At 43.1% G+C, this 24,986-nt stretch overlaps 1 protein-coding gene across 1 annotated transcript in view; it reads left to right on the plus strand.

The window, feature by feature from the left end:
* Positions 1 to 24,986, plus strand: part of bckdhb (branched chain keto acid dehydrogenase E1 subunit beta) — a 42,584-nt gene that overhangs the window by 2,887 nt on the left and 14,711 nt on the right. The window contains exons 4-8 of the mRNA XM_030784771.1: positions 2,023 to 2,156; positions 3,177 to 3,332; positions 4,727 to 4,835; positions 8,499 to 8,596; positions 10,189 to 10,299. Of these exons, the coding sequence (XP_030640631.1) occupies positions 2,023 to 2,156; positions 3,177 to 3,332; positions 4,727 to 4,835; positions 8,499 to 8,596; positions 10,189 to 10,299 (608 nt within the window). The remainder of the gene's footprint in view (positions 1 to 2,022; positions 2,157 to 3,176; positions 3,333 to 4,726; positions 4,836 to 8,498; positions 8,597 to 10,188; positions 10,300 to 24,986) is intronic.

Raw genomic sequence — 24,986 nt, forward strand, 5'->3', positions numbered from 1 at the left:
ATAATTCAGAGTTCTGCCTTTTGAAAAAAGTATTTCTTCTATAAGTCCTTCCTCAAAACAAAGTTTTGGATTGAAGTTCACAGTATGTGGGTGTTTTTTTCTTTGTTCTCTCTCTCTCTTTGTGTTTGCCATCGCAGTTTTGTAATAATTTGCATGTGCAAGAATGAACTCTGCATTGCAATTCATGATCGCTCTATTCAAACAGAGCTTGTTTTCAGTCTTGTGGTTTGATAAAACCAAAAGTGGAAAATAAGCATTTCCAGAGATGAAAGCCCTGTTCCACTGAATTCAGTCAGTAATAAATGAATCGAGTTCATATTTAATCTGTTAGATATATTTTCTCTGTCAATTACCAGCTTCTCTGTAGACTCTTTAGATGGGCCTTGTGTTGAACCAGTCAGTCATTCTCCTCTCAACTTTGTGTCGTAGTTCGGTTCTATTACTGAGCACCTGGTTGGGTTAAATAGGGAGATTAAACAGGAGGGTATTTCTAGTGTATATTTGTGAGTCTAAATGGCCAAATGCAGTCAGTGGGTTTGTAATCCGCGTGAACTGACAGCAGCTCCGTGCTCCGTGACAGTTGCACCACTGACAGCGCGAGACTGCTCATTTGGTCTGTTAAATGGATAGCTTAGCAACGCTTGCGGTGTGGCTGACAAAAACACCAGATTCCAGGCAACCTCAACCCCCCCCCCTTTTTTTTTTTTCATTTGTTTGTTTAAATGGCTTTTGTTTTCGCTGACGTCAGAGGTGTTGACCTTTGCGAAAGATCATTATTTTCCGTGTCATCTCGTTCGGCGGGGCAGAATTTTTTTCCGGCTCTGATCCTAACTGAAAAGGCCGGTAACCCTTGTCCGCCAAGTCATATTAAACTGCATATAGGTTAATGCGCATAGACTAGACATGAATGACTATCCGCGTGGGTGACGCAAGCGCCCTGCTGGCTTGCTGAACTCAGTGCCACGGCGCGTCCACCTGAATCTCGCATTCGGAGCTTCACGGCTTCCTCTTTCCAATTGACTTTAAATTGGTCTCTGTGAAATGGATTGCAGAGAGAGGTCATCTTGGAAATATCTCAGTGTTATTGCTAAGATGAATGGGAAGTGTCTTCACAAATGGAAGAGACTCTTTAGTCGCATATCTAACATCTGTTTTTGTAGTGAGCTTGACGCTTAGACTGTGATTCTGTGTTAATACCATGGGTTTTTATTTTTTTAAGAGTAAAAAAGAACATTCCAGAACCTCCGAATAAAATTGAATCCATTTTCTTTCCATTTTCACAATAACGAGTGACTTGTGATGAAATGAAAATTTAAATCTATATGTAATATTTATCCACAACTTGAATTTGGTTCCATTTATGTTATTATGTTTTCAAATAACGATTGGGCATTGTCAGTTCTGATAAAAGCCAGTAAGTTCTGCACAGAATGTTATAATCAGGACAATGAAGTGCTCCGCTTGGCATGAGGAGAAATTACAGGCTACACCATAATGAGAGCCTTATTCTTGTGGTTGTATGAATTGTGTGGTAGAGACATATAATATAATCACTATTTTGTTGTTGTTATTATTGAAAACAGTTATATGCATCATGTAGTCACTTGCTCTGTGCAAATGTGTATGTTGAGCTGAACCTCGTATGTATGATGAGAAACAGGAGTAGGAAAAAAAATTGAATTTTGCTAATGGTGTCAAGGTATCATGTGTTTTTACTAATGTCTTAACACTGAGATACATGATTTTTATTTTAACGATGTGGTTTATTTTTGTTTCTAACCTACTCATTTCGTGTTGGTTTTAGGCCAGAAATATGTCCTTTTTTTGTCAGCTAAAATGGTGTTTTTAAGTACAAACTGTTGTTTGGTCATCATCATCTTTGTTTTGCTCAAAGATTTACATTTTGACAAAATGATTTTCAGTCTCTGCACATGAAGAAAAGACACTTGAAGAACTCACGACCTTTAAGTCTTTTTAAAAAATGACATAACGAGCCACTGTTTGTTTTGCTCTTTTCCCCAGGGAAAGATCGCGTGTTTAACACTCCCTTGTGTGAGCAGGGCATTGTGGGCTTTGGGATCGGTGTCGCCGTCGCTGGAGCGACAGCCATCGCCGAGATCCAGTTCGCCGACTACATCTTCCCGGCGTTCGATCAGGTAGGCTGCTTCGTCTCAGCCTTCGCATTCGGTCGAAAAGACACGATTTGGAGAAGAAAAAGAAGAAATCTCTTATTTTGCGGCGGAGTGCACAAGTGCTCCCTAACCAGCCTAACTCGTCTTGAGTGAACAGTTTGTCATTAGCAGAAATATGATAAGCTTCCTGTTCACATACCACATTTTATAGCTCTTGTATTTGGTAAAAAAAAAAAAAGTGTCTTGAACGTTGAAGCAGATATTAAAGATGTCTACTGACTCTCTTTTCCATTGCTATTGTCATGTGGGAGGAATCAGTAGACTTCCCCATCAAGAGATTTCACATATGTAAATCAAGTCTTGGAAATAACTGGAACGGACCAAACAGTTGGAAGTACCAAAAGCCAGCATATTTCCCCAAAAAACCTCTGCATTGTAGATTTCCTATTCAGATTTTCTACCTGAAGAAGATTAACGGGACTTTAACAGACCAATTTGAAGAGATAGAATAGCATTTTTTTTTTTCTTCTCCCTTTTCTTTTTTTTTTTCTTCTTTCTCTGACCGAGCTTACGCAAAGCTCCCGCGTCCTTGTCGAATCAGGAGGATTAGTTGCTATCTTTTGTCCAGGCGACAGAAAACACTGAATAAGATAATGTCTTGGAACACAGTAGAGCCAGTGATGAAGTCAGTGTCCTCTACTCTTAAATCTCTCATTTCGTTTCCACAATAACACTCCAGTGGACTTATACCTGTGGGATGTCTTTAAGACAGACACAGCTTATTCCTGGTTAAGACAGACCTTACTTAAAAAGTGCTCAAAATCTTATCCCCGACAAAGTCTTTAATTTTAGTCTTGTTTTTTTTTTTTTTCTTTTGATTTCCTTGCAATTTCCCCCCCAATAGGCACCAGGGCTCATAGTCATTAGCCTTTCACCCACTGATGGGTTTGACCATTTCACATTTTCTCTTAAACACAGTGTCATTGTGTCCCTTGTCTCAGTGATATGTGTTATTTACTTGCTTGCTTGGGGCTTTGTTTTCAGATTGTAAACGAGGCAGCCAAATACAGGTACCGCTCGGGCAACCTGTTCGACTGCGGGAACCTTACGATCAGAGCACCGTGGGGTTGCGTTGGACACGGCTCCCTCTACCATTCCCAGAGTCCAGAGGCCTTTTTTGCCCACTGTCCAGGGATTAAGGTAACCCTCCCCAAATTCCGTCTGCTGTTTCTCGGCATTAGAGATTTCTCTTACTCTGCCTCTGGGATGTTAAGCATAACAAAACCCAAATGTGTGAAACAGCTAGTCTTCAACATGGATCAGGGATTTAGATTCTTTTGGAGGAGAGAAATGTTACGGCCGTGTGATGGATAAATATGTAACTGTAACTTCAGTAGGAAACCGTTTGTAGGTTTTCTCCCTCAATGCGTAATGATATCAGGAGATACTCGTGATATTAACGTATCAGAATTAGTTTTTTCGCTTTGTTATTTGTCGATGCTGGCGTCATTTAGGAGCATTTAGAGCCGATCGGGGACAAATAAAAAAACAAATAAATGCAGTGGCGTGTGTTGTGGGGATGGGGACGTACAGCCAACACAAACACAGACAAAGAGCCTGTGATGGGGAGGGAGTGAAACACATAAAGATCAATATCTGACTCACTAGACAGTAACCCCGCAGTAACGGCACTTCTCCTCGCATTTGGAGTGGATCTATCAACCCGGGGTGATTACCGACGTGGCATTTAACGAACACGCGGTAAGAAGATGCCGTGTGACAAATGTCAAAGCGCCCCCCCCCCCCCCCCCCCTCGCGTTTTAGAATAGGATAAGACATGACTGTTGTTCACTGTCGTCTGGAACAAAACGATGGTTCATCCATCCCCACAGTCAATAAGATTAAACTTCCTCTATTGTGCCGTAGTTTCGAAAAGGTCACGCTTGTTGGTGTTGTGCGAAGTGACGGATCAGTAAAAAACAAAAAAGCGCACATTGACGAGGTTCCACAGCACGGTTCTGTATGTTTTGTTGTCAGGTGTGATGCGGTTCCCACATTTGATCAACTTATTCACCCTTCCCACTCTGGTCGTCTTCCTTTTTAAGGTTAAATGAATTAGATTGCGTAGACCGAATCCAGTTCATATCATCGTAGGTGGTATTGATCAAAGCTGAAAAAGAACTGGAAATTCCTGCAGCCGAGCACAAAGACAGATCATGCAATGTTTATTCAGAGGATAAATTAACAAAGTGATTCATTATTTACTGAAAGAAACATTCCAGTGAAAGAAAAATAGGAGCTTTTATGACACAATATACTGCAGTGTTGCAAACCACACTTATCGGGTGTTTTGAATGATTCCAGAACATTCTAGAACTTCCGTTAGGTTCTACCCAATAAAATATCAGTCACGGTAAAAAACAGACTACAGTAATCAAATATGTTCAGGTAGTTGCAGCAAAAATGAGTTGGGGGGAAAAAAGTTGATAACATTCTGGGGGGGTTTTTTTCACTTAAAACAATGAGCTGGATTATTTGTGATTTGTTACCATAGTTCTGAGTTGTAGATGTGGTGTTTTTGTTTGTTTTGTCAGATTGTAGTACCCAGAGGACCAGTTCAGGCCAAAGGATTGCTTCTCTCCTGCATCGCTGACAAGAATCCCTGCATATTCTTTGAGCCTAAAATCCTGTACAGGGCTGCAGGTTAGTGATACTGAAATGCTATTTGTGAAAAGTGTCATATTTTACCTCTCCCTGAAATGTTTATGATCTTACATAACTCAGAGAGGTTTTTCGGTTCACAGTATAAACTTACATTCCTGCCAATAGTCCCTTTGGCCAAAGAAATTCTTGCTTTTCGCTTGGCAGAAGTTTTTTTATTTTTGGGTGTTTTTTAAATTGTTTCTAAGTAGAGAAATCAAATCGCCAAATTGTCACATTCTCAAGTTGCGTTGAGATGGTTTTCACATGAAGCGTTATATATTTGTGACTTGAGGGTTTTTTATATAAGTTCTTTTGTTTTTTGTTTTTTGGAGGGGTGGAGGGGGCAAAGAAGTCTCAAATGCCCTTCGCTTTCAACTGCTGATTTAAAATCAGTCTGTGTGTGTGTGTGTGTGTGTGTGTGTGCACGAGTGTATCTCTATCCTTTCTCTCCTTTCCCTCGCACTCAGCGTTTCGCCACTTGGATGATGGCGTTCAGGATAATGTAATAAGGTTGTTATTTGTTTATTTCGTTCACGTGGTTATTTGACAGAACAGATAAATGAAGCAGACAGTTTTAGAGCGAATGAAATTGTCAGATGAAATCGAATGATAACAAACTTGCAATGAGATCACATTTCACTTTTAATGCCCCGCCGCCTCGTGGTACCACTGAGCGGCAGTACTCCATTGATTTGTTAAATAACTTTTTTTTTTAGCTAGAGACTACCAGCTGGAAACATCCGGAAAAGAATGTTTTGATGTAGTGTGTAAGAAAGAACAGAAAGAAGAAACAGACCAGCTTTAAGTAGTAAACGCTTAATGTGGTTTTCCACTGTTATTAATGGATATTTCTGGCTTTGATGACTTTTTTTTTTCCCCTTCTTCTTAGTGCCCCCCCTCCCATCTTTGTCTTCTCTTTGTTTTGTTCAGTCAAAACATGTTGTTGTTTTCCCATAAATATATAGAATTGGTAACATTGAAAACATTGGTAACTCTGTGTGTTGCCTCGTGAGAGCTTCTCAGTCGGTTGAATAGAGAGCTTATGTTCTTTGTTTGTGTCACGAGCAAATGGGAAGAGAATTGAAATAATAAAAAAGAAAAAGGTGGAAGAGACTCTTACTAATTTCCCATAACCATAACTCTTGGTTAAGCCAACATTTTTTTTTTTGAGGTCTAAAATATTCACTTATTACCTAAAATTACGTTAAGTAGAAGTAGGTAAAGACGATTTTCTTTGTTTTTGGAATGATCAGTGTGGGTGATTGTAAGGTTTTCTGGATTTCACAGATATATTTGTGCGTGATTGTGTAAAACATATTTAGTTGCCAAAAGGACAGCTAATGTTTGAAGAAAAGCTTCTTTGTTTGTGTCTTGTTTAAAATAGAGGTGGGTAGAGCTTTTGTTAAGAGCTAAAATATAAAACTCTGTGACTCCTTCATGTGATTGGATCATCATAACAAAACACAGTGATCATGTCACCTTTTCTCAGCGAAAACTGAGCCAACCCCATTGGAAGGTCCAGACATAAATTTTCATAATCACAGCTGTTCACGTTTTATTTTATATATTTATTTTTTTTTATACGCCGCTCCAGGCGCTATATTGTCTTTCTGGTTAAATGTGTAATTACAATTTCAGTCCTTTTGTTGACATTTTGTCCTACCTGACTCGAACCTTTGGATCCTCTGGCTTTTTTTCATGGCCGGAGTGAGTTATATGTTTCTGACAGAAGTCGTTTGCTTGCGGATGAAATTGAACGGAGATCACTGCTGCAATTTGGAAAAAAAAAAAAAAAAGTCGCCGAGGTCTCAAAAATGAACTAGAAGTATGAGGCTAATTAAACATTTGGAAAAGAATGACTTTCTTTTTTTTTTTTTTTTTATTTTGTTACTCTTACTTTGATGGCTTATTAATCAATGTTCATATTTGATCGGAACGTGTTTACGACGGCTTAAACGCCGTCCAAGTTCAAGTTTAGAGGGGATTTCTGTTGATTTATGATTCTGTCTCTGAATGTGATGGAAATATTTATGGAAAAAAACCCATGTGACGAATCACATGGACTCAATGTAACCTTGGAGGAGTCATGTTGTGTCGTTTATAAAGACTCATAAAGCGATGTTGGTGTCTCACTATCCTTTGCATGCAGTGAAAATGGTAGCATTCACAGAATATTGAATATACAGAGACTGTAATTATTTTCTGTTGCAGCGTGTGTTTTAATAGGGCCGAGGAATTCAAGTGTACGAAGAAAAGCTTTACACAGCTGCTCATTATTAAACTGAAATGGACTGTGTCAAATGCACAAACATCAGGCTTCAATCAATCGACCAATCAGCAGACAGCTTTTATCTGATCTCAAAAAAGACCTCTTGTTCCTGGCATCATATTTTTAATATTCAGTGTGTCTTAGTAGACATGGTGAACTTTTAGAGTTTTTAAAAAGTCTTCGGTTTCTCTTCATTTTAGCCTTTTGCTGAGGCTTTTTTTTGTTTTTTTAAAGATGATTGTATTGTGATTCAGGAGTGTAAATGAAAATTCAAGCCTCTGGCGAAACACAATGATTATGGGTAAACCGTCCAGATCTAAATCGCATCCTTTTGAATAGGCTACAGTCTGGCCTCCTGATTCAGGTCGGGAACTACTAAAAATGTCTTTTTTTGTGTGTGTGCTATTTTTCTGAGCCCCCACCACCACCACCACTCAGAGTCAAAACAGAGGAGATGGAAATCAGGTGAAAAGTGCCTGGGAGTGAACGCAAAGGTCATAGGTGAAAAGACTCCCTTGTGTGTTACTACAGTGGCCAATTACTTCTCTTGCCCGTGCGTAACCATGTGACCGTGGGGAAGGATTACAGAAAGAGGAAATCCCCTCCACTTGCCTATGGTTTCCCGGTTCAGGTCGGGTAGCACTTTACGCACACACTAAAGACCAAGCAAGCTCACATACATCAACAGCAAGTGAAGTTTCAAACCACACAATGTGCATTTACACTTACATATTAATGTAGGGTAAGTGAAACCAGCGTTGGGAAGGGTCGTAGCTATCCAGTTGGTGGAATTTTAACAGACTGAGCAAGTTCGAACCAATGTTTTTGTAAGACTAATAATTACTGCCTTATTTCACCAATAAAACGCTCTTACCTCTAACCAGGGGATTTTAAAACAAAACCAAACAAAAAAAAGTAATCAAATGTTTTGTTTACTGTTATATTAGAACGTGTTCTTTCCCTCGATATGCATTTTCAGCGCATGCTGATTATAGCGAGTTTGTTTTCTGGAGCGACGAGTTGGCACCGAGAAATGTCCAAGTTATATGTGTGTCAAGGCTCTTCCAATGATTGATGAGGTCTGGTCAAAATCTGCATCTCTGATGTTCCAGTCACTTTTTGGAGTGGTATTGCTTTGGTCTCATGATCGAGAGTTTCCAGTTGTTATGTGCACCAGCACTTAAAGATATTGGCCACTTGAGATTTTTTTTATTCTGACCAGAAAATCCCTTTTGTTTTTAATGAGGTTTATTAGGCCATGTTTTTTGGATTGGTTTCGGAGAGTGGTGGTTGTGTTGGCGGGGGGAAGGGCGGGGGACGGGGTTGTTTTTTAGACGGATGGGTTTTCTCCAAGTTTGTCAGCTGACATCAACGTTGTTTTCTCTCTTTCACAGTGGAACAAGTCCCCACGGAGCCGTACAGTATCCCACTCTCGCAGGCCGAGGTCTTGGAGGAAGGCAGTGATGTCACGATGGTTGCCTGGGGAACCCAGGTAGGCGCACGTGGAAACGGGGGGGGGGGGGGAGGGGTTCACGCCGTGTCACAAACGCAGGCGCGGATTCGGGTAACCTCGACGTCGGCTGAATGGACGCTTCCGAGGCCCATGACATTTAAGCCTGGAAGCAGGATGGAGGATTAACGCTGCCTCTATCAAAAGTCTAGGGCTTTTCGGGCAGGGGGTCTCAACTTGGCACAAAGCTTACCCCCCCCCACCCCACCCCACCCCCCCCCCCGATCCTACCTCCCCAACCCTCCTGTCCAGGGTGCATTCCTATCCACTCTATAAACAGAACACATCTTTCTATGGGGGGTTTTTTTGTTCTTTTTTTTTTTTCTTGTGTGTGTGTTCTCTTGGCCTCTCATCTCCTCTCTCACTAAAATGGGATTACAATTTCAATGGCTCTCCGGGTGTCTGCTTTAAGAAAGACACAGCTCAACCACTCCACAGATTTATCCCACCCAAAGAGAACTCACAGTACATTGGCGTAGAATAGGATGAGGAGAACTGAGAGAGAGAGGGAGAGCGAGAAAGCAAGAACACCTTCTCCCTGTAAAAGAATTAGGTTCTTTTTTCTCTCTCTCTCTCTCTCTCTCTCTGTCTCTCTCTTTTGAAATCTCTCTTTATATGAGTGGAAATCGGGACTCGTTTCAAAAAACGACATTCTTCGTTTTCCCAATCCATTATTACCTCCATCCGTCAATGTTTCACGGATGAGTGAAATGAAAACAGCTTCCCAACACCGAAGAGTGACAGGATTTACGCTTGAAGTGTGCGGCCCAGAGCCCGCTGATGGCGGGGGCGGGTGCCGGGGGGGGCGAGGAGTTTTTGGGTTTGTTTTCTTAAGTTTTAGCACTTAATCCACTCTTTATTGAATGAACAGCAGGAGGGTGATGTGCTGACGGGTTTCAGACACGTTCTCTCAAACTCTCGAACTTGTAAGTCAAGTCAGCGCCCAGGTTCAACTCGGATGCTAAACGCGCCCAGTTCCGATCCGTTAAAAAGTCGCATCTTTTTTTAAAAATCCTTGCGTTTTGGGTCATATCAGGAAAAACCTCCGTCTAAACCGCCAATGTAACGCGAGACTCTCTCAGAAGCAACTCAGACAGAAACAAGAGCCAGATATATCCCTTCCATCAAAAACACGCAGACGCAAACATGAAAAGAAGTGATAAATGCCATTTTTGGCTGTCTGCACTTTAGGCTGCGGCACCAGGAGTTCGTCCTCGCTCAAATATAGAAGCAATTTTGGCCAGAGCCTCTGGAACATGCTAACGGTTGCTTTCGCCGAAGTCTGGCTTGATTGTCGATGATTCACGGCTCTCGTTTTTCTCGCTAAAGCCTAATGTTATTTGTCAAGTAAACATCCGGCAACGCCGTGCAACTCCCCCCCCCCCCCCCCCCCCATTAGTCTAAAATGCGTCGAAGCCGGTGGGGGAGCAAATTGGGGTCTCGTATGTTCTGTGTTTTGGGAGGGTTGAGGAGGGGAGGAACTTGGATTGTGGTTACAGTATTAATCATCCACCTCCGGGCTTGGGCTTATTTGTCTGGAAAGAGTTGACCTCTGACCCCTTTTTCTCCCACAGGTTCACGTTTTGAGGGAAGTTGCTGCGATGGCGCGTGAGAAACTCGGCGTGTCCTGCGAGCTAATTGACCTGCAAACAATTTTACCCTGGGACACAGAGACTGTTTGTAAGGTGAGGCAAAAACCAAACACCTTAACACACAACCGGTTTCTCTTTAGTTAGTTCGGTTACCTACACGAAGCTTCAGACTTGCGTGTCTTTGTTTACTAGGTCAGAAAATGTGACAGCTATGTTTTGAATAAATGTGGCACCCTTGGTATCACCTGAGGTGAAAAATAACTTAAACGATTCCCAGAGTATCTCTTTTTCATGTTTCCCTTCGCCGACAATTTTGTGTGTGTGTGTGGTTTTTTTTTTTTTCCCCCTGTCTGTGTGTAATCCTTGGTTTGGTGTATAAAATAAGCTCACAGTATTTTGCGAATGCTCGAATGTTCTGTTCCAATCCACGCTGTGAATGGTCCGATGGACACGGGTTCCCGTCAGGCGTTCCAGCGCGCACTGTTTTGTTTTCAAAACCGAGCTGTAGGGAAACTGTCTGGCCGAAATGCAGTATGAATTTTTTTTTATATTGCCGTTTTATCATGTAATTTTAAAGTCCTTTTGGGATAGCGCGTAACAAAGTTGGTAAGCGCTGCGGGACTCCCTGTTGCCAAGTAGACCTTCTAACCGACATTTAAGGCGAAACGCAGTCGCTGTGGCAGGGTAGCAATTCAATAGCATGCCCAATTGGAATCTGTCGCGTACTACTTTTTTTTTTGTTGTTGTTGTTGTTGTTTTGGAAGCGGTGATCAGGAAGAAAGCTAGCCCTGTCCATGTTTGTTTGTTTGTTTGTTTCTTTTCTTTTCTTTTCTTTTCTTTTCTTTTCTTTTCTTTGTTTTTGTTCAGAGACACGCCGTAAAGTTCCGTCACGTTTGACTTAACTACGATTGATATGTTCAAGGCAAATTTGAGTCATTTGTTTGTTTAACACGCTACTCAGCACCTTTTAGAATATTGGCAGGCACAAAAATGACTGGCAAACTTTGTTCCGTATTTGACCCCAAACCCTCCCCAACCCCAGCCCACCACAGCCCTGCCCCCCCCCCTCCATTTCTTTCCTCATATTCATTCTGTCTCACTGCGCCAGCGACTCCACGTCTGTGGAGAACCCAAGATCAGGCCGCATGCACCATTACAGTGGAACCTTTAATCAGGTCTTTTGCTGTCCAGGGGAACAATTAATCAAAGCACAAATTTTTTTTTTATTTGTTTGGTTGTCTTTTTTTTTTTTTTTTGTACATTCATTAGGCTGTATTTTATTAATACCATATCAAATTTATATGGAAAACTCAAAACAGCAAACATTTTGTATCCAGATGTGCATTTGGGGTCACAGAGATGGGGGGGAAAACAAATGGGGACATCTGCTGAAAACTTATGTAACCTGCCGGAGTCATTGGATACGGGGCGTCTGTTTTAACATGGCCTGTTATGGGTTTTTCTGCGATCCGAGGATGAAAACAACCATTCAGACGAACGTCGACTAATTTGAACCGAATGCAGATCCGTTTCCCGTGACATCACAAATTCAGTCCGTGTAGCGCCGTCACGGTCAAATAGGTGGTCCGGATAGTGACATCAAAGGCTTTCGTTCTCATTCCGTCTTGAAACGAATCCAGGTTTGTTCTCGCGCCTCGTGAACGCACGGTGTCCCTCGTCTCTGCGGCTACTGGGACAAAATGATTGTTTCATATGTCACTGCGAGTCCATATGCTTTTACTATTGCTCAGGCTGTTTACTGGACCCAAATGCCATGTTGGGGTTTTTTTCCTCTGAGACTTGCTTCCAGAACTGTGGTCTGCTTCTCATATGTCTTAATAGTGGCGAGATTCATCACGGAGAAAATGTTGTTTGTTTAATATGCGCATATTTGAGGAAGACCAGCTTCCTCAATATTCATCCTAGTTTAGGATTTGCATATGAGATTGCTGCTTCCAAAACCGCAGGTACACATCCCTACCACTAGAGGTCCTTATTCGAGTTAAAGTTTCTGGCTTGAGCCGATATGCTGTGAATTATTTGTACAGTTAGTGGCTGTCTCCTGGTTGTTAAGTTTGATCAGCCCCTGATTTGAATTTCTTTTTAACTTGGTTAAAACTGTAGAAAGACACTATTACCTTTTTTGGTATTTTATGATGAAGGATGACCTGTCATTGGTCGAATAATATCCAATCAAAAGGCACTTCAGCAGTCATCCAGATTGGAGTTGATGGAGTTGATTGAAGTGTTTTTGTCTGTCTTTTGTGGTTTTAACACAGGTCTGTTCATCCAAATACCTTGTTTACAGCAGAGAATGGAAAGCCAACTAAAATCAAATTTAAATTTATGCTGTTCTCCTAAAGCTGTCTTAAGGTTTTTTCCGCATTTTGAGACAAAATTCCGAGGTATCAGAGGAAGCAAAGAAGTCACTGTGGAGTTGTCATGAGAATTGGGAATGGTATCCTGGTGTCTGGTCTAGACATTCAGTACCTTTCTGACCCGTATGCTGTCCGTGTTCGTTGATAGAGTTTTTTTGGGAATCTGGGAATACGAAGAGGGCCCTGCGATGGTTTTCAGGCATGAACTCATCCATGCGGAAAAGCTATGTCAAGAATGCCCGCAATGGCTGGCCTGTGCTGTTCTGTGTTTTATAAGGAGCAGGACTCGAATATGGTATCACAAAAAAAAAAGAAAGAAAAAAGAAAGAAAGAAAAGACACAAGTTAGGCCTATTGGTAACAGACTGGGTTATAGACACCTTTCTCTCAAACTGTTCTCAGACCCCTCTGAAGGCAGATACTGCTATCTGTACTGTTTTTGGAGAAAAAAAAGAGACTGTTACTCACTCACTCACTCACTCACAAACACACACACACACACACACGCATACACATACACATACACACACACACACACACGTGAGTAACACTCATCTTTCTGTCGTATCAACTGAAAGCTTTTGAGTTGGTGGTAGACAACGTCAGTATGTTCCCATTAGCTGTGTGTTCTTATGACAACCTCTGGATGGTTATTAATCATGGATGGTGGTTTAGACTGAGGCCTAATGGTTGCGAGACCTCTTGGACATCCTGCAGTAACCTGCTACGATGAGTCAGTGTTTGCTCAGACCTTTCCACACTGTGTTTGGAAACATAGACCATATGTGGACCAGCAATGCTGCTCATTAACACAGAACTCTACCAGAACATATTTTTCTTTCTTTCTTTCTTTCTTTCTTTTTTTTTTCTTTTTTCGTTTTTTTTAGTTTGCATTGCACTGGGGCACCAATTAACGATCCAAAGATCCCCTAACTTCTCTCTCTCTCTCTCTCTCTCTCTCTCCCTCTCTCTGTCTCTCTCTCTCTCTCTCTCTCTCTCTCTCTCTCTCTCTCTCTCTCCCTCTCTCTCTCTGTCTGTCTCTCTCTCTCTCTGTCTCTCTCTCTCTCTCACTCTCTCTCTCTCTGTCTCTGTCTCTCTCTCTCTCTCTCTCTCTCTCTCTCTCTATATATATATATATATATACATATATATATATATATGTATGTATGTGTGTGTGTGTGTGTGTATGTAGGCAGACACACATGTATACATACACACTCACTGCTTGTTGACACAGAGAATCAAATCAGGCAGAATAGCAGTAAAACAGGGCAAAGCTCTCTGTGTTTTTGTGTGAAAATGTTTTCTTTTTTTCTTCCCGGCTGTCTGGAACTGTTTGGTAAATGTAATAAACGTTCATTTTGGGTATAAACTAAATGGCCAGTTTGCCCTTGCCAGACCAGCAGCTCATATGATATAATGCGGAAAGTTTTTTTTTTTTTTTTTTCCTTTCTGCTTCTTCCGTGGGGTCAAAATCATGTTTTGGGGGGATGGGGTGCGGGGTGGGGGGTGGGGGGTTGTATAGTAACATCCGTTTTGTCAGGAACACAGCGAAACACACGGGCACTTTGCTGTGTGTGAAGAAAAGTGTTGACACTTGAATTAACTAAACAAAAAAGTGTCCCAGCATGTTCTCTCCCTCGACTCCACACAAACACACACACACTCTCTCTCTCTCTCTCTCTCTCTCTCTCTCTCTCTCAAAACAGTAAAAACCTGTCACCAGCAAGGAGTTTTACAGTCTGCGCTGTGTTGACATGTTTTTGAAATGGTGTTATTTGCACAGTGTCTGTGTATAATATGGAAAAAAAAAAAAAAACTCAACAAGTTCCACATTGTTCCATTTGGAATGACCTTGTAAATCTGAATTACTCTCAAACCGAAACAACTGTAGGATTTTCTTTTTTTTTCTTTTCTTTTTTTTTTTTTTTTTAATTTTTAAAAATTTCTCCCCAGTTTTAAGTGTGCGGTAATTCGTGGTATCTTACAAACGTTCCCCTCCCACATCAGCCACCTGGGCGAAGGCAGGAAAGTTCACTCCATACTTCCTCTACCGTGCGTGAGGTCGTTCCTTTATGTCTTTTAACACTACTAGTTACACACCAGTGCCGCATGCTTGCAGGGCCGTATTGTCTGGAGAGCCGTTACTACGGTTACGTAGTCGCCTCATCTGCATCGAGCGTAAGCAGTGAGATAAGAAGCTACCGGGGCCCAGAACACCTGGACAAAGGTCCGCTGCAGGTAGAATTCCCAGGCCACAGTCTACAAGCGTCTCCCGATCCAGGGTTCGGACGGCGAACGCTGTACGCGGAGCACTTGTCTGTTCTGTGAGAGAGCGCTGCAACTGAAGAGAGCCTCGGTCTACGGCTCTTTAATGGGAGAGCCGCTCCCAGTCTGCCTTGATTAACGACTGGCCGCGTAACCTATCCCGAACTCTTTAGGAAGAGTCAGAGCTGAGGAGTGTGGGAACTGGAGTCTTGACAAAATAAAGCACACCCCCCCCCCCCAAACCCTCGGACAGTCTATTCATTAATCACAGCGTCATAGTCATATTGATGTACAGTGACAATTCCTGACTTTTGCAAAGGACTTTAAAAAAAGTATTTAAAATGACCTTAAATACTAATAGATTTGATGAAGTCTAGGTGAGGTCTGATATTGAGCTCTGTATCTGAGTATTAGTTGTTGAAGGGTTAAATAAGCAATTTTTTTAATCCACTTTGGGATCTTTATTTGTGTAGAAGGTAAGTGAGTTATTCACCCTTGTTCCCAAAGTTGATTTCAGTGGAAGATTTGACCAGTCTTGATTACTGAGACACAATTTTAGAGCCGTCTCTCCACCGGCCGCGATTGGAGATGACGCTTCCCGTCCTACAGAGCGGACCAGCGGTCAGCAAGACCTGGAACGGCTTAGCTCTGGACGCGGTGCCAACCTGGTTTCCATCCTAGTTTGCTCTCCGAGTAAGATTTAAAGACTGTTTCGACCGAGCCGTTCTCTCTCTACCCCGCCGCGGCCCGAGCGGTCCCTCCAAAGCAAACGCTCTGGCTTCGACGAGTTAACGTGATCAAGATGTGTCTTTGGACCTCACGGTTCGCTGCTCTTGTGTTTCTCCCCTTGTCAAACGCATGTTGAAATGGTGCAGTCAGTCACATGTGTTCAGTTTTCACTCCATTGTGTGTAGAAGTGTTTTTGTTTTTTTTTTTCCCTTCTTTACTACGGTGTCGGGTGGTGTAGACCTAATGAAGTTCAAGTTTCTGTTCTTGGCTTTTTTCTCCCCTCATTGGTGGTCCTAAAACAAAAAAAAAAAAAATCATTGTTCTCTGGTTTCTCCTCTGAAGGGTGTACTAAAACACTTCAACTTTATAGTACAACAGTTCAGATTTGAGTTCAAGTACAGATATTGCCATGAGAAGGATTAGAGTGCCAATTTTCGGAGGCTAGAGGTATTGGCTCAGGAGTGGACGCGAACTGGCTGAATGGAGTGGAATTCCATTACCGTGAGTCAACTCTGATTGTGAGCAGAGATCATCCACTTGCAAACATGTTGTCTGTCTTTGCGGTTGAGTTGAAGCTTGGGAGTTTGTTTCTCCTTCTCTCTTTCTCTCTCTCTCTCTCTCTCTCTCTCTCTCTCTGTCTATCTCTGTGAATGGAGTTTTTTCTTGTGCAAAAGAAAGTGGTTAATGATTCTCTTTCCTTGCAAGCCTGAGCTGGTTTTAGAATCTGCAAGTCCTGTCTGCTCCTACAAAAAAACCCCTAGCAACATCACCCCTGTCTTCAGGTTTTTACAGATTTCACTCATAGTATGTTGTCCCCATTAGACACGTGTGTGTGTGTGTGTGTGTGTGTGTGTGTGTGTGTGCGTGCGTGCGTGTGTGTGTGTGTGTGTGTGTGTGTGTGTGCGTGCGTGCGTGTGTGCGTGTGTGCATGCGTGCGTGTGTGTGTGTGCATGTGTGCCCATTACCTAAGTAAGATAAATCATCTAGAATGAAGAGCAAAACAGAAAGCGGAGAGGAGCACAAAACAGAAAGCAGAGAGGAGCACAAAAAACAAATAAAGTTAACAAACAAAAAAGAAGAAAAAAAAGAAGGAGAAGAAGAGAGAGAGAGAGAGAGAGAGAGAGAGGGGAAAAAAAAGCTACGGCCTCTTTAATATGAAACACAGTCGGGTGAAACCAGTTGCATGACCGCGTTGCTTTCTACAAACGTTTAACACGCTATAACTGTCAGTCACTCGACGTCGTCAGGTCCGTATGGCGCGGGGCAAAGCGTGGCCAGAGAGTAGCCAGTTCATTCATCTTCCGCTCCCGGCGTAAAACCCGTTCCACTCTCAGCCAGGTGACAGGCACCGCTAATGGTGTTTTTGAGTGAACGGCGGCTGAGAGGACCGTGGTGATATGACTCTTTTTTTCTTTTTTTTTTCCCCCCTTGTGTTTGAAGAGCATGGACCTTTTTAAACAGCACCTGATTAGCTCTGCTTTCTCTCTCTCCCCCCCCCCCACCCCCCGGGGACAGAACGAGACTGCTCTTTGTTTCTATGGTTTTTTTCACCGACAACACGCTTGGTTGCGCCTTTGGCTTAAAGAGGGCCACTGTTTCCTAAGAACGGGCTCTTGAGAAGAGAACAGCAAGCAACAACAACGAGGAACCAAAAAAAAAAAAGAAAAAAAAGAAAAAGATCTTCTGGACTCTTTTATTGTCATATTGCTGTTGTACTGGTATCGTAATCAGAGCATACAAAGTTTCTTTTGATATTTTTTAGAAATGAACACACAAAAATGAAAAAGGATTTACACGCGGTTTGAATGCGGCCTGTGGAAGCAAAGGGCTTTTTGGATGTTGTGGTGACTGACACCTGTAGCGCGGAGGAGGCTAATAAGCAGAGAAACGGATCTCGTCCAATCCGTCCACTGTTCCAGGGATTTATGAAACGTGTTAGCTTCCTGGATGCTCTTTAACGAGATTGTCATCTCTTGGACCGCTTTCCTCCCCCGAAGGCAGAGGCAGAGGGATGTGTGTTTTGGAGTCCTGGGCCTGTCTCCTCGCTGTGATGCAACACTTTTGGCCAACTCCTGTTAACCCCATAATCTAAACACGCCTTATTTAATTACCCAATTCATAAGCTAATGTGTGTGTGTGTGTGTGTGTGTGTGTGTGAGAGTGTGTGTGTGAGTGAATGCATGTATGTGCACAGGTGAGCGCATTTGTGCAAGTGTGTGTGTGTGTGTGGGCGCGCTCTCATGTGTTGTATAATTCTTTTCTTTACAGTAAAGCTCACAGACTGATTGAACTGTAATTAAAGAGGAAAATGTACTGACAGATGCCCTGTTGCATATGTGTGTATACATGCTTGTGTGCGTATGCGTCTGTGTGTTTCCTCCGGGGGGGGAGAAAAGGTTTCCAGGAACACAGGAGGTTCATAGTGTACAACTGCCTGTATCCCAAAGCTGCCTCTCTATCTCTGTCTGAGGTAAAAGACACCTTATCAACCTGTCTGCCTCATTTGCTAAGTGCAGCTCTTTCATAATGAACATCGTACTCTAAAAAGCCAGGCTTCGGGCATGTTTATTTGTTATGAATTGGAATGGAAGTAATTTGAAACCTTTTCTTGGGTTATGTTTTAACGTGATGACGGATGGAGTTGGGGGTGGGAGGGGGAGCACCTCATGCGAAAATGAAAATTCGCCGTTTTAAAAAAAGAACTGTCGACGACCGTCGAGTAATATTAAATGAAAATGAATTTCTCTTTTGAAAATAGTGGCAGAAGAAAAAAAAAAAAAGCTTGTTAATAAAAAAGAAGTCAAACAGAAATCATATCACTATTTGCTCTTTTATATAATCTCTCTTTTGGCGCGTTCGAATGGAAATTTCATGCGTTGCTTGCCAAGCTTCCATATTAATTCATCTGACTGTTACCGTGCCGCGTTTTACCGTCCTGCTGCGTAATTGATTTGAATCACTGAAGGCACATGAAAATGAATACGTTTAGTAGAGAATATCAAATATTATTCCAGTGGAAAAAATAAACTGAGAACCACAGGCCTCTGAATGTTTTTAACCTGCCAATTTTTATTTGTTTTGTTTTCATGTAAGATATGTTATGGTGCTATAAAACGACTCTGTGAGCGATGGGAGATGTGTTTATATTATATATTACACTGTATGCTGGCAACAGTGTTTTCTTTAACTGAATCAGTGCAATGTCAGTTGAACTAATTCGAAAATTTATGTTTTAGTATATCAATATGGGGAATGTTTTTTTTTTTTGTTTTTTGTTTTTTTTTTTAATGGGGAAAGTAGGCCTCAATGTGGGCTTCACGTTCCTAATTTTTTCTTTTGTTTTTTACTCACATTTTTTTTTCTTTTAATTTTGAAACTCATCCACTTTGTTGCATTCCAGTCTGTTTTGGGTTTTTTTTACTGGAAGGGAAGTGGTATCATTAGAAGGTATGGTGATATATGGTTTCAACTGGGAAAAAAAAATTTCTATTTGCTTGAAAAAAGAAGAAGAAGAATTAGTAATCTTGTCAGGATTGGTAAATAGCAGAAGAATTAGTAATCCTGTCAGGACCAGTAAATAGCAGAGGAATTAGTAATCCTGTCAGGATTGGTACATGGCATATAAATCATATCACACGTATTAAGTATGAGAGTTTTAGCGCTCGCTAAATCTGCAGGGTCGCTGAGTACAGCTCATCTGAAAACACAAAGGCAAAGACTCTGCCCACTCACATACGGAGGTTCAGGCATTAAACGCGATCTGCTCTAAATTACTTCGACCGCTTTTAACGTCGGTTTCTCCAGATTTGAGAGAGACTCCGCATTTGCTCTGACTAGAGCCCTCAGATGTTACAGGAGATAAGCGTCAGTCTGGACTGTATGCTCTAATCTAATTGGCTGGCGCTGGTAGCGACTGGGCCCGTTGTGAGCTCGGTGACTCACCCTTGAGAAAACAGAGCATGTTTTGCAGTGATCTGTATTGTGTTAAACACTTAATGTGGAGAGGCTTTCGACGCCAGGTCTTTGGACGGCCACGTGGAACCGTGCAGCGCCGAGCCAAGCGTTAGCGCACAAACGCCATCGAACACATTTAATCATTTAATCTATTAGGCAGTTTTAAAGCGTCGGTTTGGCAAACGCTTGAACGTTGTTGGTGTTCGTATGTGTGCATCTGTGTCTATGAATGTATGTGCGAAATAGGGAGAGACAGAGAGAGAGAGAGAGACAGAGCGTGACTTTGTTGACTGATTGTGTCCTAATGCGGGTTGAATAAGTCAAACCCCGGCGGCTGCTGCATTTAAACATCCATTAAAAACAGAACCCCCACCTCTCCATTAATTTAGCAATCAGTTCAGCGCCTCTAACAAAAGCAAACAAACACGTAAAAACTGGCTCCAAATTGAGATTGTGTCACAGATTTCCTTAATTGCCGTAATTTACGCTAAGATCGCGCCGATCAATCTCCTCTTGTCTGCCGTTAAATTTGTCGGCATAATGAAACGTTTAAGAAACGTTTAAGTGGCAGTTCGGCAATAGAAACGGCTGCGATAATTTCCTCTCTGAAGATGTCTGAAGATGAAAATATGGTGAATTTACATTGCTTGGAGTGGTGATAGACGACAGTTAATGCTTCTTCCTTAGCCGCTGGCGTTGAATGCAGCCTCACAGTTGCTTTTAATGATTCCCATATGATCCTGCGGGACCGAAGGCAGTGGCGTTTCGCTTAACCAGTACCTGGCCGATTGCGGCCTTTGCGTCGGCCTCTGTGGTGCCCTAATTGCACCGAAGCACCGGCCTGGTAATGATTAACCATAAGAAAACAGCAAAGGGAAAACCATAAGAAACCTTCAAAGAGAAAACAGCAAAGAGTTAAAAGAAAAGAAAAAAACCCATGAAACATATAAAGCCTTACACTGCGAGTCACAAGATTAGAGTTGTGACTGAAAAGAGATGCAGCTCTTTAATATCTTGAGCCCAGAGAACTGTTGGAGTCGAAACGGAGTATATGGCGAGGGGGGAAAAAAAAGGCCAGTGGCCTGGATTCTCTCTCTTTGCTTATGTATTATTGGAAGTTTTGCATATGATTACATTATTAACACAGATCGCTTTGGTTTGGCTGAGCTCAGGGATTTTCTAAAAGCAGGCAGTGGGTGGAAAAGGTGGTGGTGCGGGGGGGGGGGGGGGGGGGTCCGCTCGCGTCTGTCGGTCAGAGTGTCAGGACTGTATCGAACTGTATCGTGGCATTGTTGTTTTGCGGCTATATCAGCGGAAAATTACTGATGGTTATGGTTTTTTTTTTTTTTTTTTTTTGGTGGCAGATCCGGGGTTTTCGCCGCTGTAGCTTCCAGTCGGGCCGACAGCGTAACCTGACACCGGTCAGGCCGCGGGCCCGTCTCTGCTGCTGAGCTTTTCCAAGTGTATCTCCATGTGGGACACAGACACATCTCCGTATGTCTGCGAGAAGGGAAAAAGGAAAACCCTCTTAATGGCTGTTAGGAGTTGCATGCCTTCTCAAAAAATATTTTTCTTTTTTTTTTTTTTTTTTAATGAGTCTCTTAGGGCATCTAAGAGCAAATCGAGTGAAACTCTGCAGGACACTGACAAGTCTCAAGTCAGTCAGTGGCACACGTTGCAGGACACTGACTGACCCCAAATCAATTAGAGCCAAACACTGCAGGACTCTGACTGACCCCAGATCTGTTGTGTGGTCCAAACAGGCTACATCCGTTTGAGTAGTTGTGATGGCACTCAATGTCATTTCATTACAATTTTGTCTGATTGACACAGCCACGAGGTTACTGGCAGAATGTGTGTTGTTATGTCTGCCACTTTTAAGATTTGGAGAATTCCTCCCTTGCGTCAGTGGTTGGAGGGACTCAGGCTTGTGTTGCTAAATCCACACAGATTTCTGAAAACAAAAGGGCTAAAAAAAAGAAAGTACACAGAAAAGAGGCTACTCGTTCTGCATTAGAGTCGTTAGGATTTACTACGGGGCCGAACAAACACACTTGCGCAAGAATGCTCGTAATATCGCAAAGGGACGTCCTCTTGCTCGTTTCCCAGAACACCCCGTGTCGGTGTCGTGAGTGGCTACTGCTGCAGCTAACCACAGCAAGAGAGAATAAATCAGAGTCCTTGTGTGAGTGTTTTAGTGTGTGTATGTGTGTAATTGTGTCCTTTCACTCTTTCCTCCACTGCGGTCGGTTACACACTGTACTGTTCAAAAAGGGTCTGTTGTCCTCGCAGGGGAAAAAAGAAAAAAAAGTCGACTCCGATTTGTGTGGTCGGCGAGAGAAATAGATGCTTGTTAGGACTCTTCTCCTCTCGCGGTGGTTGTTTTTTTGGACGGGGCTTAGGACAGACTGAGCTCATCGAGGTCACCGTTGAGGCAGATAGCCGGGCCTAACTGCTTAGTTCTTTATTTTTTCGTCAGCGTCGTCGAGATCCAGGAGGGCTTTAGCGTTCCTGCAAGGCCAGGCAGAGGTTTTTTTTTTTGTTTTGTTTTGTTTTTTTTTTGGGACGAAGGGGGAGGAGGGAGGTGGTACTTTTTCCCGTGGGAGGCGCAAGAGAGGCGGACTGCCACGGAAGAGCATCTCCACTCTTAGCCGTGGTGAATGGAGGAAAGCCCGCGCCGGCCGCGTACCGCGTGGTTAGACTGTACTGCTGTAATCATGGGCTAACTGAGTTCCAGGTCATGCATTAGAACCCACAGCTAAATGTGTCCCCTTAAGCTGAGGGGAGACCATCCAGAATGTTCTGGAGGTAGCGTTTGTGGTCGTCAACAGAGTTAAAGCAGGAAGTTTTAACCTTCAGAGAGAGAGAAAGAGAGAGAGAGAGAGAGAGACAGAGAGAGAGAGAGAGAGAGAGAAGAAAAAAGGAACAGATAAGATGCTGTATACAGGCACCCCCCCCACACACACACACACACTCATGCACACTCACACACACACACACACACACACACACACACACACACACACCAGAAATGTGAAGACATAAACCAAATCCGTTCCTCTTCTGATACTACACAGGAACCATGTAAACCACTTTAACCAAACATTTGGGATTAAATTCACTAACCTAAAATGTAAATGACTTCTCATTCTCATTACCGCCCTTGGAAACGGATCGCTTCTCTCATTTCACATGTGCTCCGTGTCGAATTTTACGGTCACGTCGACCGTTTTTGGTCAGGTACATATCAAAGCTGTGGTGGACTTATCTCTTTTTTTTTTTTCCAAGAGGTTGGAGCTGTTGGATCTTTCCCAAGTTCATTTACCACTCTCTCAAATCACTCTTTTGACGTCCCAAACTGAATCAATGCACTGAATCAATTACCAAAGGTCTTTAAGAGTACATACCAAACAGTCAACTATCCTGGTGGCCGCCATTACATAGGATGGCCCGTCCAAAGGAAACTGTGATTTTTATGGGCCTTCTCAGAGAGAAGTTCAGTTTTGAATGGCTTCTGTGTCATTCTGGGCTACACTCTGTCAGTACTGCGGTTTGTTCTCATTAATGCCTTTGGTGGGGCAAGGTAGACCCTGTTAGCATTTAATTAGTATGAATTGACTTTAATGGGAGTTTATGGGTTATTTGGAGCTATTTCTGTCTGAGGTCTCCTTTGGCGTCTTTGCTCTTTAGCAGACTGGTCTCACTCTGCGCCCAGTGTTCAGTGTGTGTGTGTCTGTGTGTGTGTTGAATTCTGATTTATCTAACCTTCTGTTTGGCGTGGACCATAAACCAAGCTTCCTAATGGTATGCTACCACTTTAAAGCCTTGAGTAAGAAGTCAAACTGTGCAAGGACTTCATTTGTCACAGTAGATCACATGGTGCAGTGGTGTGAGTTATAACCCTTGTGGCGGCTTCCGCGATTAGAGGCTCGCGCGCTGCTCAAAGACAACGTTCTGCGGCGAGGCCCGACTCCGCGCTGTCGGCAGGAGTTTAAATTTTCACTTCCTGTCCCGTTTTGATGGACTGCGTTCTGGGAATGTGGCCCAACACCGTCGAGCCTGTTTCCAGATCAAAGCTATGCGTGCTCTGTTTGCGCTCTCTCGTCGGGTCGTTTCGCCACTGTAGCTTTGGTTTGTTTGTTTTGTTTGTTTTGTTTTGTTTGTTTTGTTTGTTTGTTTCTGCTACTGTCTCATCATGAGCAAACGCTAGCAAATTAGCGAGCGACGTCTCTGCATCTGTAAGAAGCAAAGACCACGTGACCTTGGTGCGAGGCTATTTGTCACCCCGAAGATTGACTTGAACCAAATTCGGGTCAAATTTTTTTCAGAGGACGTCACTGTCTTTGACCCACATGACCCCCTGACCCCTCCCTCCCCCCGCAGCGACGTCCCGTTTGCGTGCCTGACCATGCGTGCGTGCACGCATTGACCCCGGAGAAGGGAGTGTGTGAGAGAGCGGAAGGCTGGGCCGTAGGTCGGGTCGCTGGCCGGGGTCCAGGCCCGGGCGGTGAGCGTGGGCCCTCAGTGCGATCGGGCCTCATTACGCTGGGTGTGTATGGGAATGGCAGCAGACATGGCATCCTGCTCCAGCAGCGGCCCTGCTTAATGACAGCCCTACAGCACAATGAGCAATAAAGTCAAGCCACCAACGTCCCCGCAGCGAGGGGACACTCTCTCTCTCCTTCTGTTTCTCTCTCTCGCTCTCGCTCTCTCTCTCTCTCGCTCTCTCTCTTTCCCTGGCTTTGCTCTGAGAGCCTCAGGGCATAGAGGACATTAACCCTCTCTAACCCAAATCCAGCCCTCAAAGCCAAAGCCGCTCTCTCCCTGTTCCTTTCTGTCAAGCCTGCATTTACATAACATTCGCTCGCTTTTTCACCGCTGCTCCTCCAATAACGTTCGCGGCCGTCGCTTTGTGTGTTACGATCGCCGCACTGGCCGCTTTCATCAATCTCGTCTTCGTTTCAAGTGTCGGCTCTCTCAGGAGGGGACACACTGTTATTTCACATCTTTCAGAACGTAGGCTGTCTTTCTTCCCCTCGTTCCTAATCTTTTCGTCTCGTTTCGCCATCCCTCTTTTCTCTAACCGCCCTCTCAACATCTTTTTTTATTTATTTATTTATTTTTTTTGTTCGCTGCACATCACTGATCTTCCTCCCCTGCCTTGCACTCTCATATTCTTTTACTTTGTCTCTCCTCTTATTTTCTAAATCACTTTCTCTCTCTCTCTGTCTCTCTCTCTGTCTCTCTCGTCACTTATTGCTGGGAGGTAATGTTCTCGCCTCTTCCCATCTCTCTTGTTGTTGAAATGCGGCTGTCAGAAATGTGATGAGAAGTCTGTGTTGTTTTGGGCCTTCTCTATCCACAAATACATTCATTAGCCCACAGCCAGAATAACATATTAAAACCCCATAATGAAGAGGGATTTTTCAAACCATCGAGTCTTTGTTTTCGC

Source organism: Chanos chanos, chromosome 9, assembly GCF_902362185.1.
Source record: "Chanos chanos chromosome 9, fChaCha1.1, whole genome shotgun sequence".
NCBI lineage: Eukaryota > Metazoa > Chordata > Actinopteri > Gonorynchiformes > Chanidae > Chanos > Chanos chanos.